This window comes from Crinia signifera, chromosome 9, assembly GCF_055691185.1.
Source record: "Crinia signifera chromosome 9, ASM5569118v1, whole genome shotgun sequence".
Lineage (NCBI taxonomy): Eukaryota > Metazoa > Chordata > Amphibia > Anura > Myobatrachidae > Crinia > Crinia signifera.
Genome location: NC_139225.1, coordinates 37,887,511 through 37,905,407, shown reverse-complemented (window position 1 = coordinate 37,905,407; position 17,897 = coordinate 37,887,511). Strand labels below are relative to the sequence as shown.

Here is a 17,897-nt window from a genome sequence, read left to right as displayed (position 1 = left end):
GACATGAGACCGCAGTGCCAAGGACAAGGAGCTGTATACAGAAGGTGTGTCTGCTTACAAGCCTGGCACCACATAATCAGGGTAATCTGCTGAGTAACTGATGATGAATGTGCTGGGAGCCAGGCACGTTACCAGAACAGCGTTTCCAGCTGTGTGTGCTGTTACTGGGAAGGGTGGGGTGTGCTGAAAGACCTCATCCCATTGTACAATAGCCTACACATAATGGGAGGCTGGAGAGGGTTTGTATCATGGATACAAAACTTGGTACAAGCATTCTGTATAAATGACAATAACAATGTGCATTGACTGTAGGGGTTGTATTGTTATCACACATTACTAACGTCTGACATGGATTGCTCATAACTGCCAGAAGGAAAGCCTAGTCTGTGTACCTTCTTTTAAAGCACCAATAATTCCCTAAATCCTGAAACCACTGTGTAACACAATCTATGTGCAGGGAAGGTTATGGTGTAGGCGCAGAAGGGGCTGTAAGATAGATAGAACAGAGAGAAATACGACACACTGGCAGCTATTTTAGCCTAAAATCTAATAGGGGAGTACTAATAGGGGAGAGGCAGGTTCCCAAAATACAGCAACAGATGGATTGGAAATGCTCTTCCCCTAGGCACCCTTCCGAAATAAGAAGCACCTTTTCGGGGAAGCAGAGTCGGGCCACCGGAGGGGAGGGAAGCGGAGCCTGGCCACGGGAGGGGAGGGAAGCGGAGCCAGGCCACGGGAAGGGTGGGAAGCAGAGCCAGGCCACGGGAAGGGTGGGAAGCAGAGCCAGGCCACGGGAAGGGTGGGAAGCAGAGCCAGGCCACGGGAAGGGTGGGAAGCAGAGCCAGGCCACGGGAAGGGTGGGAAGCAGAGCCAGGCCACGGGAAGGGTGGGAAGCAGAGCCAGGCCACGGGAAGGGTGGGAAGCAGAGCCAGGCCACGGGAAGGGTGGGAAGCAGAGCCAGGCCACGGGAAGGGTGGGAAGCAGAGCCAGGCCACGGGAGGGGTGGGAAAATACAACCAGGGCCGCTGAGAGCGCCGCCGGGCCCTGGTAAAAAAGGAAACGGGGTCAAGGGGAGAGGCATGGCAAATGGGAGGGAGCGTTGCCATGCCCCTGTAAACAAAAACAAAAAAAATATTGCAGGGGTACACGCTTCCCCCTTTGACGGCACTGAATACAACACAATAAACAGACTCCCTTCAGTGGACCCTTAACCCCTTGAGTGGTGGGTTTTCCTGGGGCAGGACAAACCTACCAGGGCAGGTCTGTCCTGCCACAGAAATACTCACTACAGAAGGGGCAGTCACTGCCTTCTGCAGCAGCCCCTGCTCCCTGGGACTGCTGCCAGCTTCGGCTGTATAGAGAAGTTTGGGGCCGCTTGGGGGGCTCAGAAGCACTCAGCCGTTTGGGCATTCCTCTTTTTAGACGCCTGAACACAGGAATGGCTTACCCTCCCCAAGCGGCCCGGATTCTCCCCGAGCGGGGAGGGGGGAAATCAGTGGCAGGGAGGGGGGGTGGCACGCCAGTGATTCACCGCTGGAGGCACCACTGGCGCACCCTTTCTTTACAGTGGCATGCCCGGAAATTTCTTATGAGAGCCCGCTCCTGCAGTGCAGCTCAGTCTGAGGAATTTCCAGCCATACCACCGAAGGGGTTACAGGCCTATAAGTGTCCACTACATGAAAGACATTTTCACTGTACACAAACTTTCGCCCATCCATCGGACAGGCCTTAAGACTAGTGCAGCATTATTACACACACCGCCCTGCCTATCACTGGTAATGTGCACCGGATGTTGTGTGTGGCTACTTACTAAGTTGCTAAAGTGAAATGAAGCAAGGACTGGCCTTCCTGTATTGGGTAACACAATGTGCACACACAAGGTGACACAACCACTAAGCAGCGCTGTGTGTGTGTATCTTGTGGGCATGCCATGAATGCAGGTTCTTGCTGGTCTTATACGTGTCCTAGAGTCCCAGCAGCTTTTACTAATCAGGGAGCAATGGAGAAAGGCGCCCAAACCTACAGGCACTCTGATCCAATCAGAGTGCTGCGCTCTAATGCACAGGAGATAGCATATCCCAGTCTAGCAATAAAAGAGAGTGCAAATAGAATGAATAAATAGTATATTTAATATCGAATATAACATTCTTATCTATACCAAAACATTTAATACTTTTAAATAAAAATTGTATGTATATAGTATCAAGGGGTATACACAGGGGACGATTTCAGCCCCGCAAAAAGGAGCAGGGATCGCTTGGTGTGTATGCCCAGCAGTGATGGCGATGCGCAGTCCCACGCACCACTATCGCCCGCAGGGAAAGTCGGTGCTTACACTGCATTTCCTGCTAGTTTGCAGGGCTTTGCCTATAAACAATAGTGCAAATCACTAGTGCGGCGCGATTGTGCTTAAGCCCGTCGCTCATTACAGAGGCAGCAGTCACCCAGCGGTAATGGGGCATTACTCTGGCTTCAAAAGATACGGACATTGCAACATACTGTGGGCCGGATGCTCTAAAGCGAAAATGCAGTAAAAACACAGTTATGGGGTTTTTTGCTGCACTAAAGCCCCTCCACCAGAGCAGCAAGGCGGAGAGAATCACCAGCTTTTGTTGGCGATACCCTATAGAAGCCTATGGGTTCTCTCCGCAGCGCTGTCAAAGGGATCCGTCACAGATCGCCACCCAGCATACCATCGAAAGCCCAGGGACGCTGCCACGTCGTAAAGGCAGGTCTTATAGCAAGAGCCGCCCTTTGGGTCACTAATGCCGTATGTTAGTGCATTTGCCATTAGTATGAATGCGGTAAGCGGCGATGTGGGGCAGTGAATGTTAGAACATCCTGCCCTGTATGTTTTTTACTGGATGTTTTGGGGGTTATTCAAAGCTGATATCTGGGCTGCTAATTTGAAGATCCCTGCGATCAGGTAATCCCTGCCCAGCGAGAGAGAACTTCTGCCCTGTGCAAGCCTGCAAAGCAATGAGCACGGTTGTGAAAAGATCACAGGCCTGCGATTAGCTGCAAATCCATACGCAGCCGCTCATCATAGAACGATTTTGCTAGTGGGTAGCCCAGGAATTACTCGGCGGGTGCGATTGAAATAGGCAGATCGGAGCCGGACTTCCCTTCAAACTCCTGGGCACGCCTGCGTTTTCCCTGACACTCCCAGAAAACGGACGGTCGCCGCCTCCAAGCGCCGGCTTCCTCGTAATCAACTAGCGTACGGACAGCAATAAAAAAAAAATGCAGCAGGATTTTATCATAGGATGGCCTCGCACATGCGTACTATGGGCCGCATGCATGCGCAGTTCATCGATTATGGCCCGGCCTGCGAATTCCCAGCCGTGCAATCAGGTCTGATCAATCCCCATTATCACTATTAGAGAATATACTCTGTGAGACTAGGTTTATTGTAAATGACAATTATTTTATGTGCATGGTCTGTCATAGTGGCAAGAGAATATTATTAAATCGCTAATAGTTGGCTAATTTAATTTTTTTTGTTGTGTATATTATTGTTATTTTAATTATTAAATATATGAAAATATTGAATAGCAATCCGCTTGCAGTTCGACGGACAGGAAGTCAGCGGTTGGTGGTGGTAATTGGTCATTTTCTGGGAGTGTCCGAAAAAACTCAGATGTGCCCATTAAGGGAGGGTCTGTGACATCAGCACCAGCCTTGATCAGTCTGTCTCTGTCGCTGAGCTGTGGAAGGGTCAGACCTAAGGTGCGTACACACGTACAGATTTTTCTGTCCAATCTATCTGGTGGGAACAAAAACCTGGAAATGTATGGGAGCAAATGACAATCAAAAAATAGTTCCCAAATGATTGAATCATTTTCTCCCTCATGGAGAGGGTCAGGTAGGCAACCCTTATATAATAATATATATGAAGGGATTTAGGGGCTGCTGTAAATTTGGGAGAGAATTTGCATCTTGAACAGGTTCTATGGCTGATTATAACCAGGTGATTGTAGGCTTGAAGTCAGCCACAGAACCTGTGCAATTAATTATTCTCCTGGTTGAAAGCGATAATATGGTTTGGGCTGAGGAAGGGGCTAATACCCCCGAAACGTCCCCAGATATATTTTATGTGTAATTGATCACCGTCTCCCGAGTGCTGATTTGTCCTTTTGGATTTAGAAAATAAATAATAATAATAATAAAAAAAAAAAAAAAAATATATATATATATATATATATATATATATATATATATATATATATATACACATATATATATACACACACACACACATACATACACACACCTATATTTATTTATAAAACACCCCCCTTCTAGTGCAACATGACCTATCCAGGTGAAGATTTCTTACTTTTTTTTTTGGAGCCTTGATTAAACAATATTAATAAGAATGTCCGTTACCAGTTCACTAGAAACCGCTGCTACAAACATTTAATCTGTGTGCAGTTGGCAGGTACCCACATGTCTAATTTAGTTGTAATCACTTATTATCTCTCAGTGCAATAAAATGTGATAGCATGCAGTGTTGATTCAGTTGGGTATAACATCCTGAGTCTACACCTGATTGTATGGGTGATTGTGTTTGTTGATTGGCTGACAGGAAACACTGCACCGCACTCACAAGCATCAGTCTGTGTTGTCGAATCTAAGCCTGTGACAGGAATAAATATATCCACAGACAAGCTTAATAAACAGATGGTGCATTATAAGACACACAATATTATAATTCAGCTAAGATATTTTAATATAGCTGGCAAAACGTAACTGCGTAAAAAAGAAATATGCTACTCACCGAAGCACCAACTACAATGAATATGTGGGTCCGAGATCGCTGAAAATCCACTTCACTGTACAGCTCCTCCCTCATTATACCGCACACCTCAGACCTGCTGAGGTGCACCTGTTCCTGGGAGGCACTCATCTTCTTCTCTGCATGGGGGAGAGGAGATGTCACCATATACCCATACACTGGTGGGAATGCTAGGCAGTTAGTGATCAGATCAGTCATACATATATCCATGGACATGCAGGCATATGTAGAATGGTGTACACAGGGGTAATGCACTGGAAACTCCACACACACAGATTTACTACAACTTCTAAAGGGGTTAAGTCATACTTGCCTACCTGACCCTCTCCATGCAAGAGAAAATGCTCTGTTCCTGGACTTCCCTGGTAATATATGATTGCCAGCACCTGTGGTGAAACACCTTTACCTAGCTCCCCACAGGTGATGGCAATCATACATCACCAGGGAAGTCCAGAAACAGAGCATGTTCTCCTGCATGGAGAGGGTCAGGTAGGCAAGTATGGGTTAAGTGGATGTGGTGCTAGAGCACAGGTTCTCAAAGTCGGCCCTCAGGACTCCACACAGTGCATGTTTTACAGGTCTCCTCACTGAACGAAGTTAAATAATTATCTCCACCTGTGGATCTTTTAAAATGTGTCAGTCAGTAATGAGGGCACCTGTCTGGCAACCTGAACAAAATTAACTATGTGGGGTCCTGAGGACCGACTTTGAGAACTACTGTGCTACAATCGGATTCCATCCATGACCGTGTAATCAACTACAGATCTGGAGAGGAGGATGTCTGCTTTCCTTGGAGCAGTGGTTGTCAATCCAATCCTATAATACCACCAATGGGTCATGTTCTATGGATTTATTAAATCAGAGACGAGTTAAGCTAGAATGGGATCATGACCAATATACTATGGTAGCACAAGCTATCTCAATCCAATGATTTGAGCGTTGCAGGAGCTTTTGAAGACATTTATTGGCTCCTGTATACACATTACACACTATCCAATTATTGGGCAGGACCAGCTGATCGTCTGATAACTGGATAGTGTGTAGCTTGGAGAGATTCAATTGCATGCAGTAATTTACTGCACCAGGAAAAGGGTGGTAGCCGCAGGCTTTAACCCATAGAATCTGGGATATGTTCCTGGGGCTATACGTTAACAGCTATGTGTCACCTACGATCATAGCAGTGAACGTGGATTTCTCTATCAGGCAGGCTATAATCGAATAGCCCCGGCAGATGAATTAACTGTGGCTAATTGAATTTGGCCTGTAATCTATTTTGCTGGTTCAGTAATGATTCCACCTATTTCCATAGACAGAAGACCTGAAAAGATGACCTGTTAGGAAATCTTGAGGACAGAGGTTGAGAAACACTGCTGTGACCATAGCATCCTGTCACACAATTTATTAATGGGGTATTTCAGGAGAAATCAAGGAACGCAAGCTGAAATTTCTGAGCCGAGGAGCCCCCAACATGTTACATAGCATAGTTACTACACAGGGATGTGGTAACATCCTGGCTGTCTCAGGGTGCTGGCAGACAGACTACCACCGCCGGACTCCTGGCTCGAAGTCAGATGACCAGAATCCTGACATCAAGGGAGATAACGACACTGGAATTCCGATCGTATGTATGTAGGCGGATTAGCGTTATGGGCCCCATACATCAGCAATCACAATTAATGGATTTCAGGGATTTTTTGGCCAGATAAATGGATTCTACAATCTATCTGACTTTGCCCACACATTACAGATTTATTTCAGTGATCGGCAGATTTTTTCATCTAAAGATTGCATCTTCATATCTGGAAATTGCCCAATTGATTGTCATTTCAGCTGTTCATAATGTAAATAGATGAAGAAGACGAATTGGGAATGCCCACACATATAAAAAAGATCCGCAGATAATACCAAATTATTAAGCATGTTTAAAAACCTGATTAAGCAATCGATTGGCGATCCCTATTAATTTTTGATTGGGATTGCCAAAAGGGGAGCCCACACATCTAAAATTAATTATGGCAATCATCTCCAGATCTCAGGATTGTCACAATTAATTGCTGATGTATGGGGCCCATTAGGCCAGTGGTGGGATGTTAGGTTTAGGGACTTAGGTTTAGGCTGTGGATAGGAAGGTTAGGGTTAGGCTGCAGGAACAGAGGGCTAGGAGGGGGCAGTAGGAAGGTAAACATGCTTCCCCTGTCATGGTTCCTTTTATGTGGATGCTGGCGTCGGTATTCTGACTGCCGGCATCCCGCCTCCAGTCATCTGTATGTATTCTACTATCCTATGTATGTACCAGCCATGTGGACTAGTGCAGGGTACACACCACGACGACCCGCTCACGATGCACATCGTGAGCGGGTCGTCAGTGTCTCGTCCGCGGGGGGGGCACGACCCGCTCACGATGTGCACTGTGAGCGGGTCCGATCCAATGACGACCCGCACCCGGCTGTATGGTCGTCATTGAGATCCTACCTGCAGCAGGTAGGATCTGAATAACGACCGACCGACCCGCGGGACCGCGCATCGGATCGGTATCGGTCCACACCAGGACAAAAAAGGGCCTAATCACCACACAATCTACATCCAATTGGTCGGAATTGGATCAAGATTGAGGGGATCGGGCCCTAGTCGTCCTGGTGTGCACCCAGCATAGGACTGGGAATAGTAACTGTGCTGAGCGCAGCCAGACACCTTGCCCGAAGCGAGGCTACAAAACACCACTAATTTGCTTTAGATATGGTGAAACATACAAATACACCGGCCAAAAAAGTGTCAACCATTCTCATCTACTGAACTACACCCATTTTTTTTATTTTCTGCATTCAATAACACCAATATTAGCACCATTAAGTAAATAGATGGCTTTGTGCAGAGGTGCCTAAACTCCATTGCAGTCCAGGTTTTAAGGATATCTATGCTTGAGCACAGGTGACTAATGGAGGAGTATGGGAAAACTGTGCCTTAGGGTATAAATTCACAGTAAAGGTTTGTGCAGACTGATGAGATATGAAATAGAGAGAAGAGCGTATAATAAATAACACAGACATGAAGTTTATAAACAAAACATCTTATGTAATAGAAGGGGGCGGATTTCACCACCTGTTGGATTTTCGGCTCCTAAACTGAACCAGACCTAGATGTGACATTGCCCAATTACACAATATAGAAAGGATGGAGACTGATCAGTTCAATGCATTATATAGAACTATACAATATGGCAAGGGGCGGGAAAGCAGAAAGGTGGTAAAACCTGCTTTTCCAAATGCACTAAAGCCCCAACACTGGGTCTCTAAGGAAGTGTGTGTGTGTGTGTGGTGGGGGGAAATGGGGACACCATTATGCCCTGCAGCTGCCACGTCACTGTGCACACATGGCACAATTCCAGGAGTCCTGGATCCTGCAGCCATCGCAAATGGCAGCTGGGTAGAGCTGCCATTTGCGTTACTACTCACATACTGTATGTATCTAAGTACACATGTGATTAGTATCATCGTGATGGGTGGTGAGCTGTACCGCAAGTGGTTGGAACATCCTGACCATGATGAGGTTTTACACCAGATCTGGTCAACCTGTCGCTCTCCTGCTGTTGTGAGAATTCAAGTTGCAATAATCAGCTGGTAAAGCATGCTGGGACTTGTAGTTTCACAATACCTGGATAGCCAGGTATCCGGTCCGGTATGCGGTCGGCAACATCTAGGTCAACAGTTCCTAAGTCGACCACTAATGGTCGATAGTGACTAGCTAGTCACCTGGAAATGGTTGACGTACCATAGGTCGGCATTGACAGAAAGTAGACACAAGCTTAAGGTTGTCATGGGCATAGTCGACACAAGTGTTTCACTTTTTTTTGGTGCAGACAGACTTGGTTCATACTTTACTATACAAGTGGGCATTGAGTGAGGATATAATAGTGTGCGGTACACTTATACAGTCATGTCGACAGTTGAAAAATTGTGAAAACTTGTGTCGACCTTTCAAGTGTCAATCATGTCTATGTCAACCTTAAGCTTCTGTTGACCTTCTGACAATGTAGACATATGGCATGTCGAACATTTTCAGTTGTCGGCCTAGTCAATGTCGATCATTAGTGGTTGACCTAGACATTGTCTATCCACTATATAGTCGACATGCAATAGGTCGACACTTGAAAAGGGTTTCATGAATCTTTATTTAAACCGACTTGTTCTCACTTCGCGATTCAAGTGGGCACAGATGGAAAACATAACAGCATGGTGAGCGCATCGTGCTATGCGAGTAGACGCGGTACACTAATACTGTGTCCCTGTCAACAAATCATGAAAAACTTGTAAACCATTTCCATGTCGACCTATTGCCTGCGTTGGCCTTTGGTCAATATCGACCTAGACCATGTTGACCTTTTCCATGTCTTGACCTAATAATCCACACCTGCATAGCCACAGGTTTGCCGGATAAACCGTTGTGGAGCTGCAGCCATGACACTAGTTTGCTTGCAGCTGCAACCAATTGAGGGGTTAAGTAGACAGTGCTTTAGTTCATGCTTGTTGCTGGCAGATTAAACATGCTTGGGCAAGATGGGCAGGGTGTGCCCCCTGCATTGTATGAAGGGGCAGTAGCACTGCCAATGTACATACAGCACACACACACAGAGTTTGACAAAAGCTTAACCAAAACACACAGCAATACTAGGCAATGTCAGCATGATACAGCAAATGGCTTGAACCTCTCCCACTCACAGGTAGAGACCAGTGCTAACCCATTCAGGCTGTGTGACTACTATTGCGTCCTGTCGTTTGCAGAACATCCCTTAAAGCAAACTGTTGCCTAACCCCCTGTTTCTGAAAGATAATCCCTATGCAATCTCTTGCCCCAGTGCAATGCAATTCACCCTAGGTCTGCGGAAAGCAAATTAACCCTTCATTGTGATGTTTGTGCAGTTTCAAGAAATATCCAGTACAGTGATGATGTAGAACTCCTTAAGGTCCTCAATCACTTATATGATTTGGCATTTTCGACACGATTTCAATGCATCGATACATTTACGGTACATACGATTCTTATCCTATGCGCGTCCCATGCACATCAGACTGGATCTGGAGATAGCCACTGCTGCAAAAAGGATACATTGTATCCCGCAGCGGTGAATGGGATCACACGCTATACGTCGTATGCAGTTATTTTGCATATGATATATCGAATGGGATTCATCCGCCAGGGAGTCCGGTGTGAGTTGCTGAGGTATCACATGTGAGGCTGCATTTTATGCCTTGGCTTAATGAGAGTCCTGCAATATGTAACTCTTTCATTTAACAAAGCCTCACAGAGCATCAATATCTCCTGCCTTTCCAATGCTTCCAAATTGTCATTAATTCCCTCTTATACAGGTGGCCATACACTGCTCAGACTTCTCGGAGCAGTGTTTTCATATCCGCTCCCCCTCGAGCGTCAGGATCGTATGCGGTCCTTCTGCATGTGACGTATTACATCCGTTCCCCATTCCCCGCAGCAGGGAGGGTGGCAGAGTCAGTGCTCATACGCTCCGGCTTCAATCTGATGTGCACGAGACTGCGCATCTGATCGGATATCAACACTTTCAATTTGGCCACTTTTCACCCGATCCGTCTGCCGGATCCATCAGAATTGGGTGAAAACAGGCCAAATCGGACCTGTGTATGGGCACTTTTACCTTTATATATCCCAACATTTCCATATTCACTGGACGGATTTGGCATGAAATGCCGACAAGGGGGGGCCGTGGATCGCCCCCCTTGCGGGCTCGCTACTCAAGGGGCCCGGTGCCTCGCTACGCTCGGCACACTATTTTATTCTCTCTCTATGGGTGTCATGGACTCCCATAGGGGGACAAAGTGCCGGCATTGCGGTGGTCGGGAATCCGGCGTCGGTATTTTGTCCGTCGGGATTCCGACCGCCGGCACATTGACCGCATCCCCACTGGACAGGGTCTATGACCTGTGATATGTAGTGTAACAGATATATGGTGTTTACATTGGGTGAGATTTACCCTTCGATTTTGAATATATAGTCAAAATCGAATCGGTATCACATAGACATCGAACATGTTTGTAAGCTATCGATCCCCATTCGATGCTGATGCGTGCTCCCGTTTAGCCTATCAAATTGAATAGCCAAATAGACAGTGCAGCCAAGACTATATAGTGGAAATCAGACAAGATGGCATGAATCAAATTTTTTTGATTCATGCCTTGCGATTCGATCCCAATGCGATCTGCGTCATCAAGCCCTCTCCCTTATATGAACAACCCTTTTATTTAAAATGTATAACAGTCAACATCAAATAGTCAAAATTACATGCAAATAGCATACAGAAAGGCAAAATCGTATCAGCATCGCATCGAAAGTGCAGAAAGTCAAAATCAAATAGAAATCGCACAGGAGTTTGCAGAAGAGCAGAAATCATATAGCAATCAAATCTCACAGTGTGTACACACTATCAGGATCACTTTCCTATTACTTAAGTCAGGGCTGGCCAAACCGGCCCTCGAGATCTACCAACGGTCCACTTTTTCCAAGTCAACTAGCTGGTGCACAGCTGTAGTCATTACTAACTGTCACATTTTCAAACATGCTGCATTCATTCCTTCTATAGATCTACAGGTTACATGAAACACATGAACTCAGTAGATCTTGGGGACAGGTTTGGCCACCCCTGACCTAGGTGGTATTACCAGTATTTGTCTTCCATAGAAAATAAAAAGGTGCCATTGTTTACCCCTTAAATGTCAGAGACTGCAAAAAAAAAAAAAGTCATGCTGTAATCTACTATAGTACCATACAGAAGTGCTGTAGCCCCACACGTGCTGTGTACTAGGGGAACACATGATCAGTGTTTTCTTCTGTAATTTCCCTAGGAGGGTGGAAGGCTCAGCCCTAAAGGCTGCACAGATTGTGGAGAATACGTTAGTCCTTCCTGCCTACTCTGTGGTTTAGGTGTCTTTATGTATAAAATGGCCTGAGAGATCTTGTGCAGAACTACATTTCCTTTCCAAAACTCATAAGAGACAAAAGACAGCTTCACACATTCACTCAGCCCCATCCATACACTGACATATAAGGGTCGCTTACTCACAGGGATGTACTAAGGATGTCTGAGTCTGAGGGATGTAACGCAGGTGTCTGCCGATCCTCAGGGTCTATGTGTCCCCTGGAGTCTGGATGCCTGCACCTCTGTGTATATGTGATGGAGGCGGATCTGTGAGAGGCGGATCATGGTGTTTCCCTCACGACTGGAGATGTGATTTCCACACCCTCTCCCCAATACTGCATCACATTCCCCTGCTCTGTTACCCAGCCCACATCTGCTGCCACCTCCCCCCTCCTCCAGCATCCCTCCTTCTCCTCCCTCTGCCATCCACCTGAGTGATCACTCGCCCTACACACTGCTTGTGTCTATTCCAGCAGCACTCCCGATGCCTGATTGATTCGTCCTGCAGAAGACCATTTCTGTGTGCTGCCACCCCTGATTGTGGGGGTTATTTGAAAACTGATTGCATACTGCTTTTTTCTCAAATGGTAAAAACCATGCTGCATTGCAGGTGGGCAGATGTAACAGGTGCAGAAAGAGTTAGATTTGAGTGAGTTATATTGTTTCTATGCAGGGTAAACATTGGCTGTTTTGTTTTGACACTGCAATTTAGAATTCAGTTATAAAACACCTCACCTCATACTCACTGGCCAATATGGGTAACTATATAGGCAACGGTTGGCATTATGTATTATGCAATACATATACCAATCTTTGGTGTGTGGTCACTTTTTTTCTCCTCTCTGGGTATGTCCATTTGTGTGACTCTAGAAACACTGCCATCTGTTGGCAGCGAGTGAAACTACATCACTTTCTCTCTCACACATGCACAAACAACAGAGGCACTTGCACTGAAGGCCGACGGGGCTTAGGTCCACACCTGAAATAGGTCGAAATGCCCAAGGTAGACAGGGTTGGAAGGTCGACACAAGCATCAGGTCGACAATGGGAAGTTTGATAGTCAAAAGGTCAACATGAGTTTTTCAATTTTTTTGCTTTGTTGACATTTGGGAAAAACCCATGTCGACCTTTTGACTGTCGACCTTCCCATTGTCAACCTTCCAACCCTGTCGACCTTAGCCATGTCGCCCTATTTCAGGTGGCGGCCTTCAGTGCATGTCCTGTGTGTGCGTATATGTGCTATTGTTCTGCTAGTTTTAGTGCCTTTTTTTTCTAAAAATATATTTCAATGGGGCAGATGTATAAAGAGAGAGTGTGTTTGTAGGGGAACCTGTGGCTCTACAGTTATGGAACTAGAAGACTCAGCATGCCGTACCGTCTTTTGTCTAGGTATTATGGGAATGTAGTACCAGGGCCAGAGATCTCGCTACACAGCACATGGTAACATATACTATCACAGCACTTATCAGCGCAGACGGCCGCTATATGTATAAGGGAAGCTGGTACAGGAGGAGCGTGTGTGCCTCTGACAGCCGGTCCCAGCCCCACCCCCTCACTCACCCACACTGGGTCTGCTCCCCATTTCTGCCCACCAGGTCGGCTCCACCCACCACACTGCGTCGTGTGTCCAATCACAAGCCCAGTATGTCATTGGTGGGCGTAGCATTTTAGGCAGCTGACGGTGGGCCCGTCATCGCGCCTGCCCCCATGATCCAATGAGAGCGCGCGTTGGATGACAGCTTCCAATCAGAGGGCGTCGGGAGAGCGGCTCACATGACGGACAGGCCGCCGTGCCTGTCGTCCCTATGCCCCACTTCCTGCAGCCTGCCCCACTTCCGTTGTTGTTCACTGCACATCGCCGCACGTGACGCCCCGAAAAAAAACCCCGACGTGGTTACGTCATGCAGTGAGGGGGGGAAGTAACCCGGAAACTGGTAAAGAGAAAACACTCTGAGGTAAGTACTGGGGCAGAGTTGCTTTCGTTTCAGCCGCTGACTGCCGTCTCCTGCTGGAAGGTGGGTACCAGCCAGGCAGCAGGTGCCCTTTACTCTGGGTTCTGTCCTAGTGATAAGTTCATAACAGGGTCCATGGGAAGGGAGGCAAGTGAGTGGGACATGGTTCACCAGCTGTTGTGGAACGACAAGTCCCAGTGTACTATGCTTTCTAGACTGAAATCTACACCATAGCACACCATTTGAGGCTACCTGGGAGGTGGAGTACTACAAATACCAGCAGTCTCCATGCTGGGAACCTCCCTTTCTTGTACAGGAAAATCCTAATCCACCTGTCACATACGTGAGTGCTGCTGGGGGTCTTAAATCCCAGACTTTGGCCCTGCATTCCTATTGTTGTTGTTTTTCTAGTAGTATACTTTAAGTAGTGCCTGTATATACCATAGCGCAGTAACCTACATGGATGATTTTGCCATGTTATTAATGTCCGTTACATCTGGGTGTGAGAGTGTCACGGACTGATCCAGAGCGTGTCTCACGTGGACAAGTGATTCCAGTATACATAGTGGCCTTATTGTCTCTCATTGCTCATTTTCATCTTTTTCCTAGTTGTAAAGTATAATGGAATATGCTGGTGCTCTATACCGATGATATCAGAACAAGATAATAGTACATTATCTCATTTCTTAGCTGAACTAGATGCTGAGAAATGCTACAAGTCCTATAAGAAATGAAGGCTCTGTGACATCGGAGTTCCACACATTGCATCCTTCAACCATTCACCAATTAGGTAAGAAAGGGTTTGCTGTTTAATTTTCATCTTCTGTATATATGAGAAAAATGTTATCTGCTGTAATTGTCTTGTCTGGTGTATTGTAGTGTGGTAGGGCTGCTGAGGTACATTTAAAATGTACTTCCATGTCCAAATGCATTTGTGGAGTGCAGTTTTATTAAATAATTTACTTCTATGTAGGCTTCAAACTACTATCATTTATTGCCTTACACATTACCTCTTATAGTTTGTATTAGATTGGCTTTCTCTTATGCTAGGTACACACTAGAAGATATATCTGAAGAATAACTGATCTGCAGTTATATCTACAGACGGATTGGGCAGCGTGTTTTCCCTGCAATCTGCCCGATCTGTCGAGACTGACATCACAACTGGGTGGGTTGCATCTGCCCACCCATTGAGCTGTCAATCACCGGCGGCTCCTGCATCGGCAGTACGAGCGGTCAGTATACACAGCATGATGCGGCAATATATCTTTAGATATATCGGTGTTCACAGATATATTGCTCATTTACACTGGCTGATGTTTCATCAATAGATTGGCAATTCTATAATTAGATTTCATTCTTGCACCCGCCATCTTTGAAAACCCATGCATTTCCTGTTCCCTGCCTGGGGTGTCGCTGTCTGCTGTGGTGTTTCTAGCACAGGTCTGGTTTGCATACCAGTGCTGATATACAGACTACACTGTGCTAGAAGCACTACAGCAGACCGCAATTCCCCAGGTAGGGAAAAGGAACTGCATGGGTTTTTAAAGATGGTGGGTGCTAGAATGAACACTACATAAAGATACAGCTTTACTTGGTTTTGTTTCAACTAAACCAATGAAAATTCCTCATTCTGCATCAGTCGCAACATATAAAATTCCTGAGTGATTTTGGATTTCCAGGAGAGAAAACTGATACATTTCAGACCTATCCTTTAACATATTTAGTATACCCTAACACATTCCTTCCCAACATCGGTCCTAAAGTCAGTCCAGGATTTAAGGATATCCATGAGGCTGATGCGTAAATCAAAATAACTGAAGTACTAATTAAATCACCTGTGCTCAAGTATGGCTAAACTTAAATCCTGGTCTGTAAGTGTGACTTGAGTTTGATGTTTAAAGTAAACTTTAGCAAATTACCTTAGTGGCCTATAATACTACAGCATATATCTATATTAATATCATGGCCAGGGCAGCCGAGAGCTATGCCGGGCCTGGTAAATTGTTGGAGGCGTGGCCTAATCGCGGGGGCGTGACCACCTCCCACGGTTATGTCACGCCCCCAAAATGTTTAGTGGGGGTTAAAAAAAAAATCACCCTAAAGTTGGTGGTGGGGAGGGTTGGGAGGAGGAGGTGGGTTGTTGTTATTGAGTCGTTCTCCTCCTCCTCCTCCTCCTCCTCCTCCTCCCTCCCCCCCCCCCCCCCCCCCCCCCCCCCCCTCAGCATCAGCACAGACATACAGCATGAGCTCTCACGCTGTCAACGAGACGCACATGCTGAGCCTCCTGTCAGCACAGCACATGCTGTAGAGGTGTGTGCTGCTGCTGCCCAGGAGGGGGGGTCGGACCAGGGCCTACGCCGGGCCCCTCCAGCAAGCCTGGGCCCATGTAATTAGTACCCACTCCCCCCCCCCCCCCCCCCCCCCCCCCCTCTCAGCGGCCCCGATCATGGCAATATAGCATCTACTGCTGTGACTCACAAGGATCTTGTAAGCAATTAAGGAGAAGGTTGAACTTCATGGACGCACGTCTTGATTCAGTTTTAACTACTATGTAACTGTGACTGAGAACAGTGACCATTTAAGCAATCAAACTGCTGCTTATGGTCAGGTGATTCCTGTGTGCCTTCTGACCTCTTATTCAAAAACAAGGAAGAAGACTAAAAAGGAAGCTGTTGACCGTTTTAATCACATCGGTATCCTTATACAGTCACCAGTGAGGGGAATACCAGGAGAATAGTGTTGGCATTGGGCCTGGAATTCTAGAGGAACTTACCTGGAAAATCCTAAATACTTAGCATTGCAGATATCATACGCATATTTTAATTCCTGCATTACGCAACTTTGCATTTGAAATCAAGCAAATTATGATTAGATCCCACTATTGTAGTAGTGTCTTTAAATCCGATTACTTTTATTCTATTTTTTTTTTCTACAAGAATTATTTACAAAAAAAAGTGTTTTAACAAACGAATGCCAGTGTCTTGATTGTTTTATACACCTAGTGTTCATTCTAGCACCCGTTATCTTTTAAAACCCATGCAGTTCCTCTTCCCTGCCTGGGATGTCGCTGTCTGCTGTAGTGCTTCTAGCACAGTGTGGTCTGTATATCAGCACTAATATGCAAACCAGACCTGTGCTATAAACACCACAGCAGACAGTGACACCCCTAGCAGGGAACAGGAACTGCATGGGTTTTAAAAGATAGCGGGTGCTAGAATGAACTCTATAAAGCATATGGTAAAACAGACAAGAGAGGAGAACAAGTAAAATAAAGTTTGGAGAAAGAAGGGTGGTTGGGGGGGAACCTATATATACAGTATCAGGCTGTGATCTAATGTATATGCGTTGAGTCTTGGAGCAGAAGCTAAGTAACTATAGCAATGTGCTTATGAATATCGGTGTCGCAGAACTCTAACCAGGAAGACCAGATCAAAGAATAAGCATGACATTTGTCTGAGGAGGATAGTATCATTTCATCCATTCTCATATACCATTCAATTTTCTTAAACCAGGCATGTCCAAACTGTGGCCCTCCAGCTGCTGTGAAACTACATATCCCAGCATGCCTTGCCATAGTTTTAGCATTCCCTAATAGCAAAATGGTTTCAAGGCATGATGCAACTGTAGTTGCACAACAGCTGGGGCGGCCACAGTTTGGACATGCCTATCTTAAACCATTCTGACAGGGAAGGGGGAGAGGTAGATTTCATATGGACTGGTATGACTGCTTTGGCTGCGCTGTTAAGGTATTTCAACACAGGTTTTGTTTTTTTTTTGTTTTTTTTATAATTGGGTAGAGAAACCGGATGTAATTTCAGTAATCAAAATTCTGGACTTTCTGGGCCTACTATTTCTCTTGTGGTCGAAATCACACTATTCCAAAAGGGCTTAAGAATCTGGTATGTCCACCAAATATGTAATGGAGAACCAATATCCGAACCACATCTCCAGCAAGTTGCAGGGGCACTTGGGAACATTCTAGAAAGAATGGAGGGGCAACGGTACCAATGAGAAATCACATCTCTAAGATTAATACGTTAGTGGAGCTACTCTATGATTTTTCAAAAATGGATTTCTACTGTGGCTCGCTAATTAACAATGCAAAATGTTCCTTTCTAGAATGGATGGTGTAATGGTAAGCATTACTGCCCCACAGCGCTGAGGTCATGGGTTCGATTCCCACCATGACTCTAACTGTGCA

General features: G+C 46.0%; 2 protein-coding genes across 6 annotated transcripts in view; one reads left to right on the top strand and one right to left on the bottom strand.

Annotated features, from left to right (window-relative positions):
- G6PD (glucose-6-phosphate dehydrogenase) overlaps positions 1 to 13,456 on the bottom strand; it is a 29,923-nt gene extending 16,467 nt beyond the window's left edge. The window contains exons 1-2 of one of the 3 annotated variants that reach the window (XM_083158848.1): positions 13,302 to 13,456; positions 4,781 to 4,917 (exon numbers count right to left, since the gene is read on the bottom strand). In XM_083158848.1, the coding sequence (XP_083014974.1) occupies positions 4,781 to 4,917; positions 13,302 to 13,407 (243 nt within the window). In that variant the 5' untranslated portion in view covers positions 13,408 to 13,456. Of the gene's footprint in view, positions 1 to 4,780; positions 4,918 to 11,881; positions 12,070 to 13,301 lie in introns of those variants that run through there. The other 2 variants (XM_083158850.1, XM_083158849.1) reach the window with 2 other exon arrangements.
- A 48-nt stretch (positions 13,457 to 13,504) lies between these two features.
- IKBKG (inhibitor of nuclear factor kappa B kinase regulatory subunit gamma) overlaps positions 13,505 to 17,897 on the top strand; it is a 29,219-nt gene continuing 24,826 nt past the window's right edge. For 2 of the 3 annotated variants that reach the window (XM_083158853.1, XM_083158851.1), the window contains exons 1-2: positions 13,505 to 13,696; positions 14,384 to 14,483. The gene's annotated coding sequence lies outside the window, so the exon portion shown is untranslated. Of the gene's footprint in view, positions 13,757 to 14,383; positions 14,484 to 17,897 lie in introns of all 3 variants that reach the window. The other variant, XM_083158852.1, reaches the window with a different exon arrangement.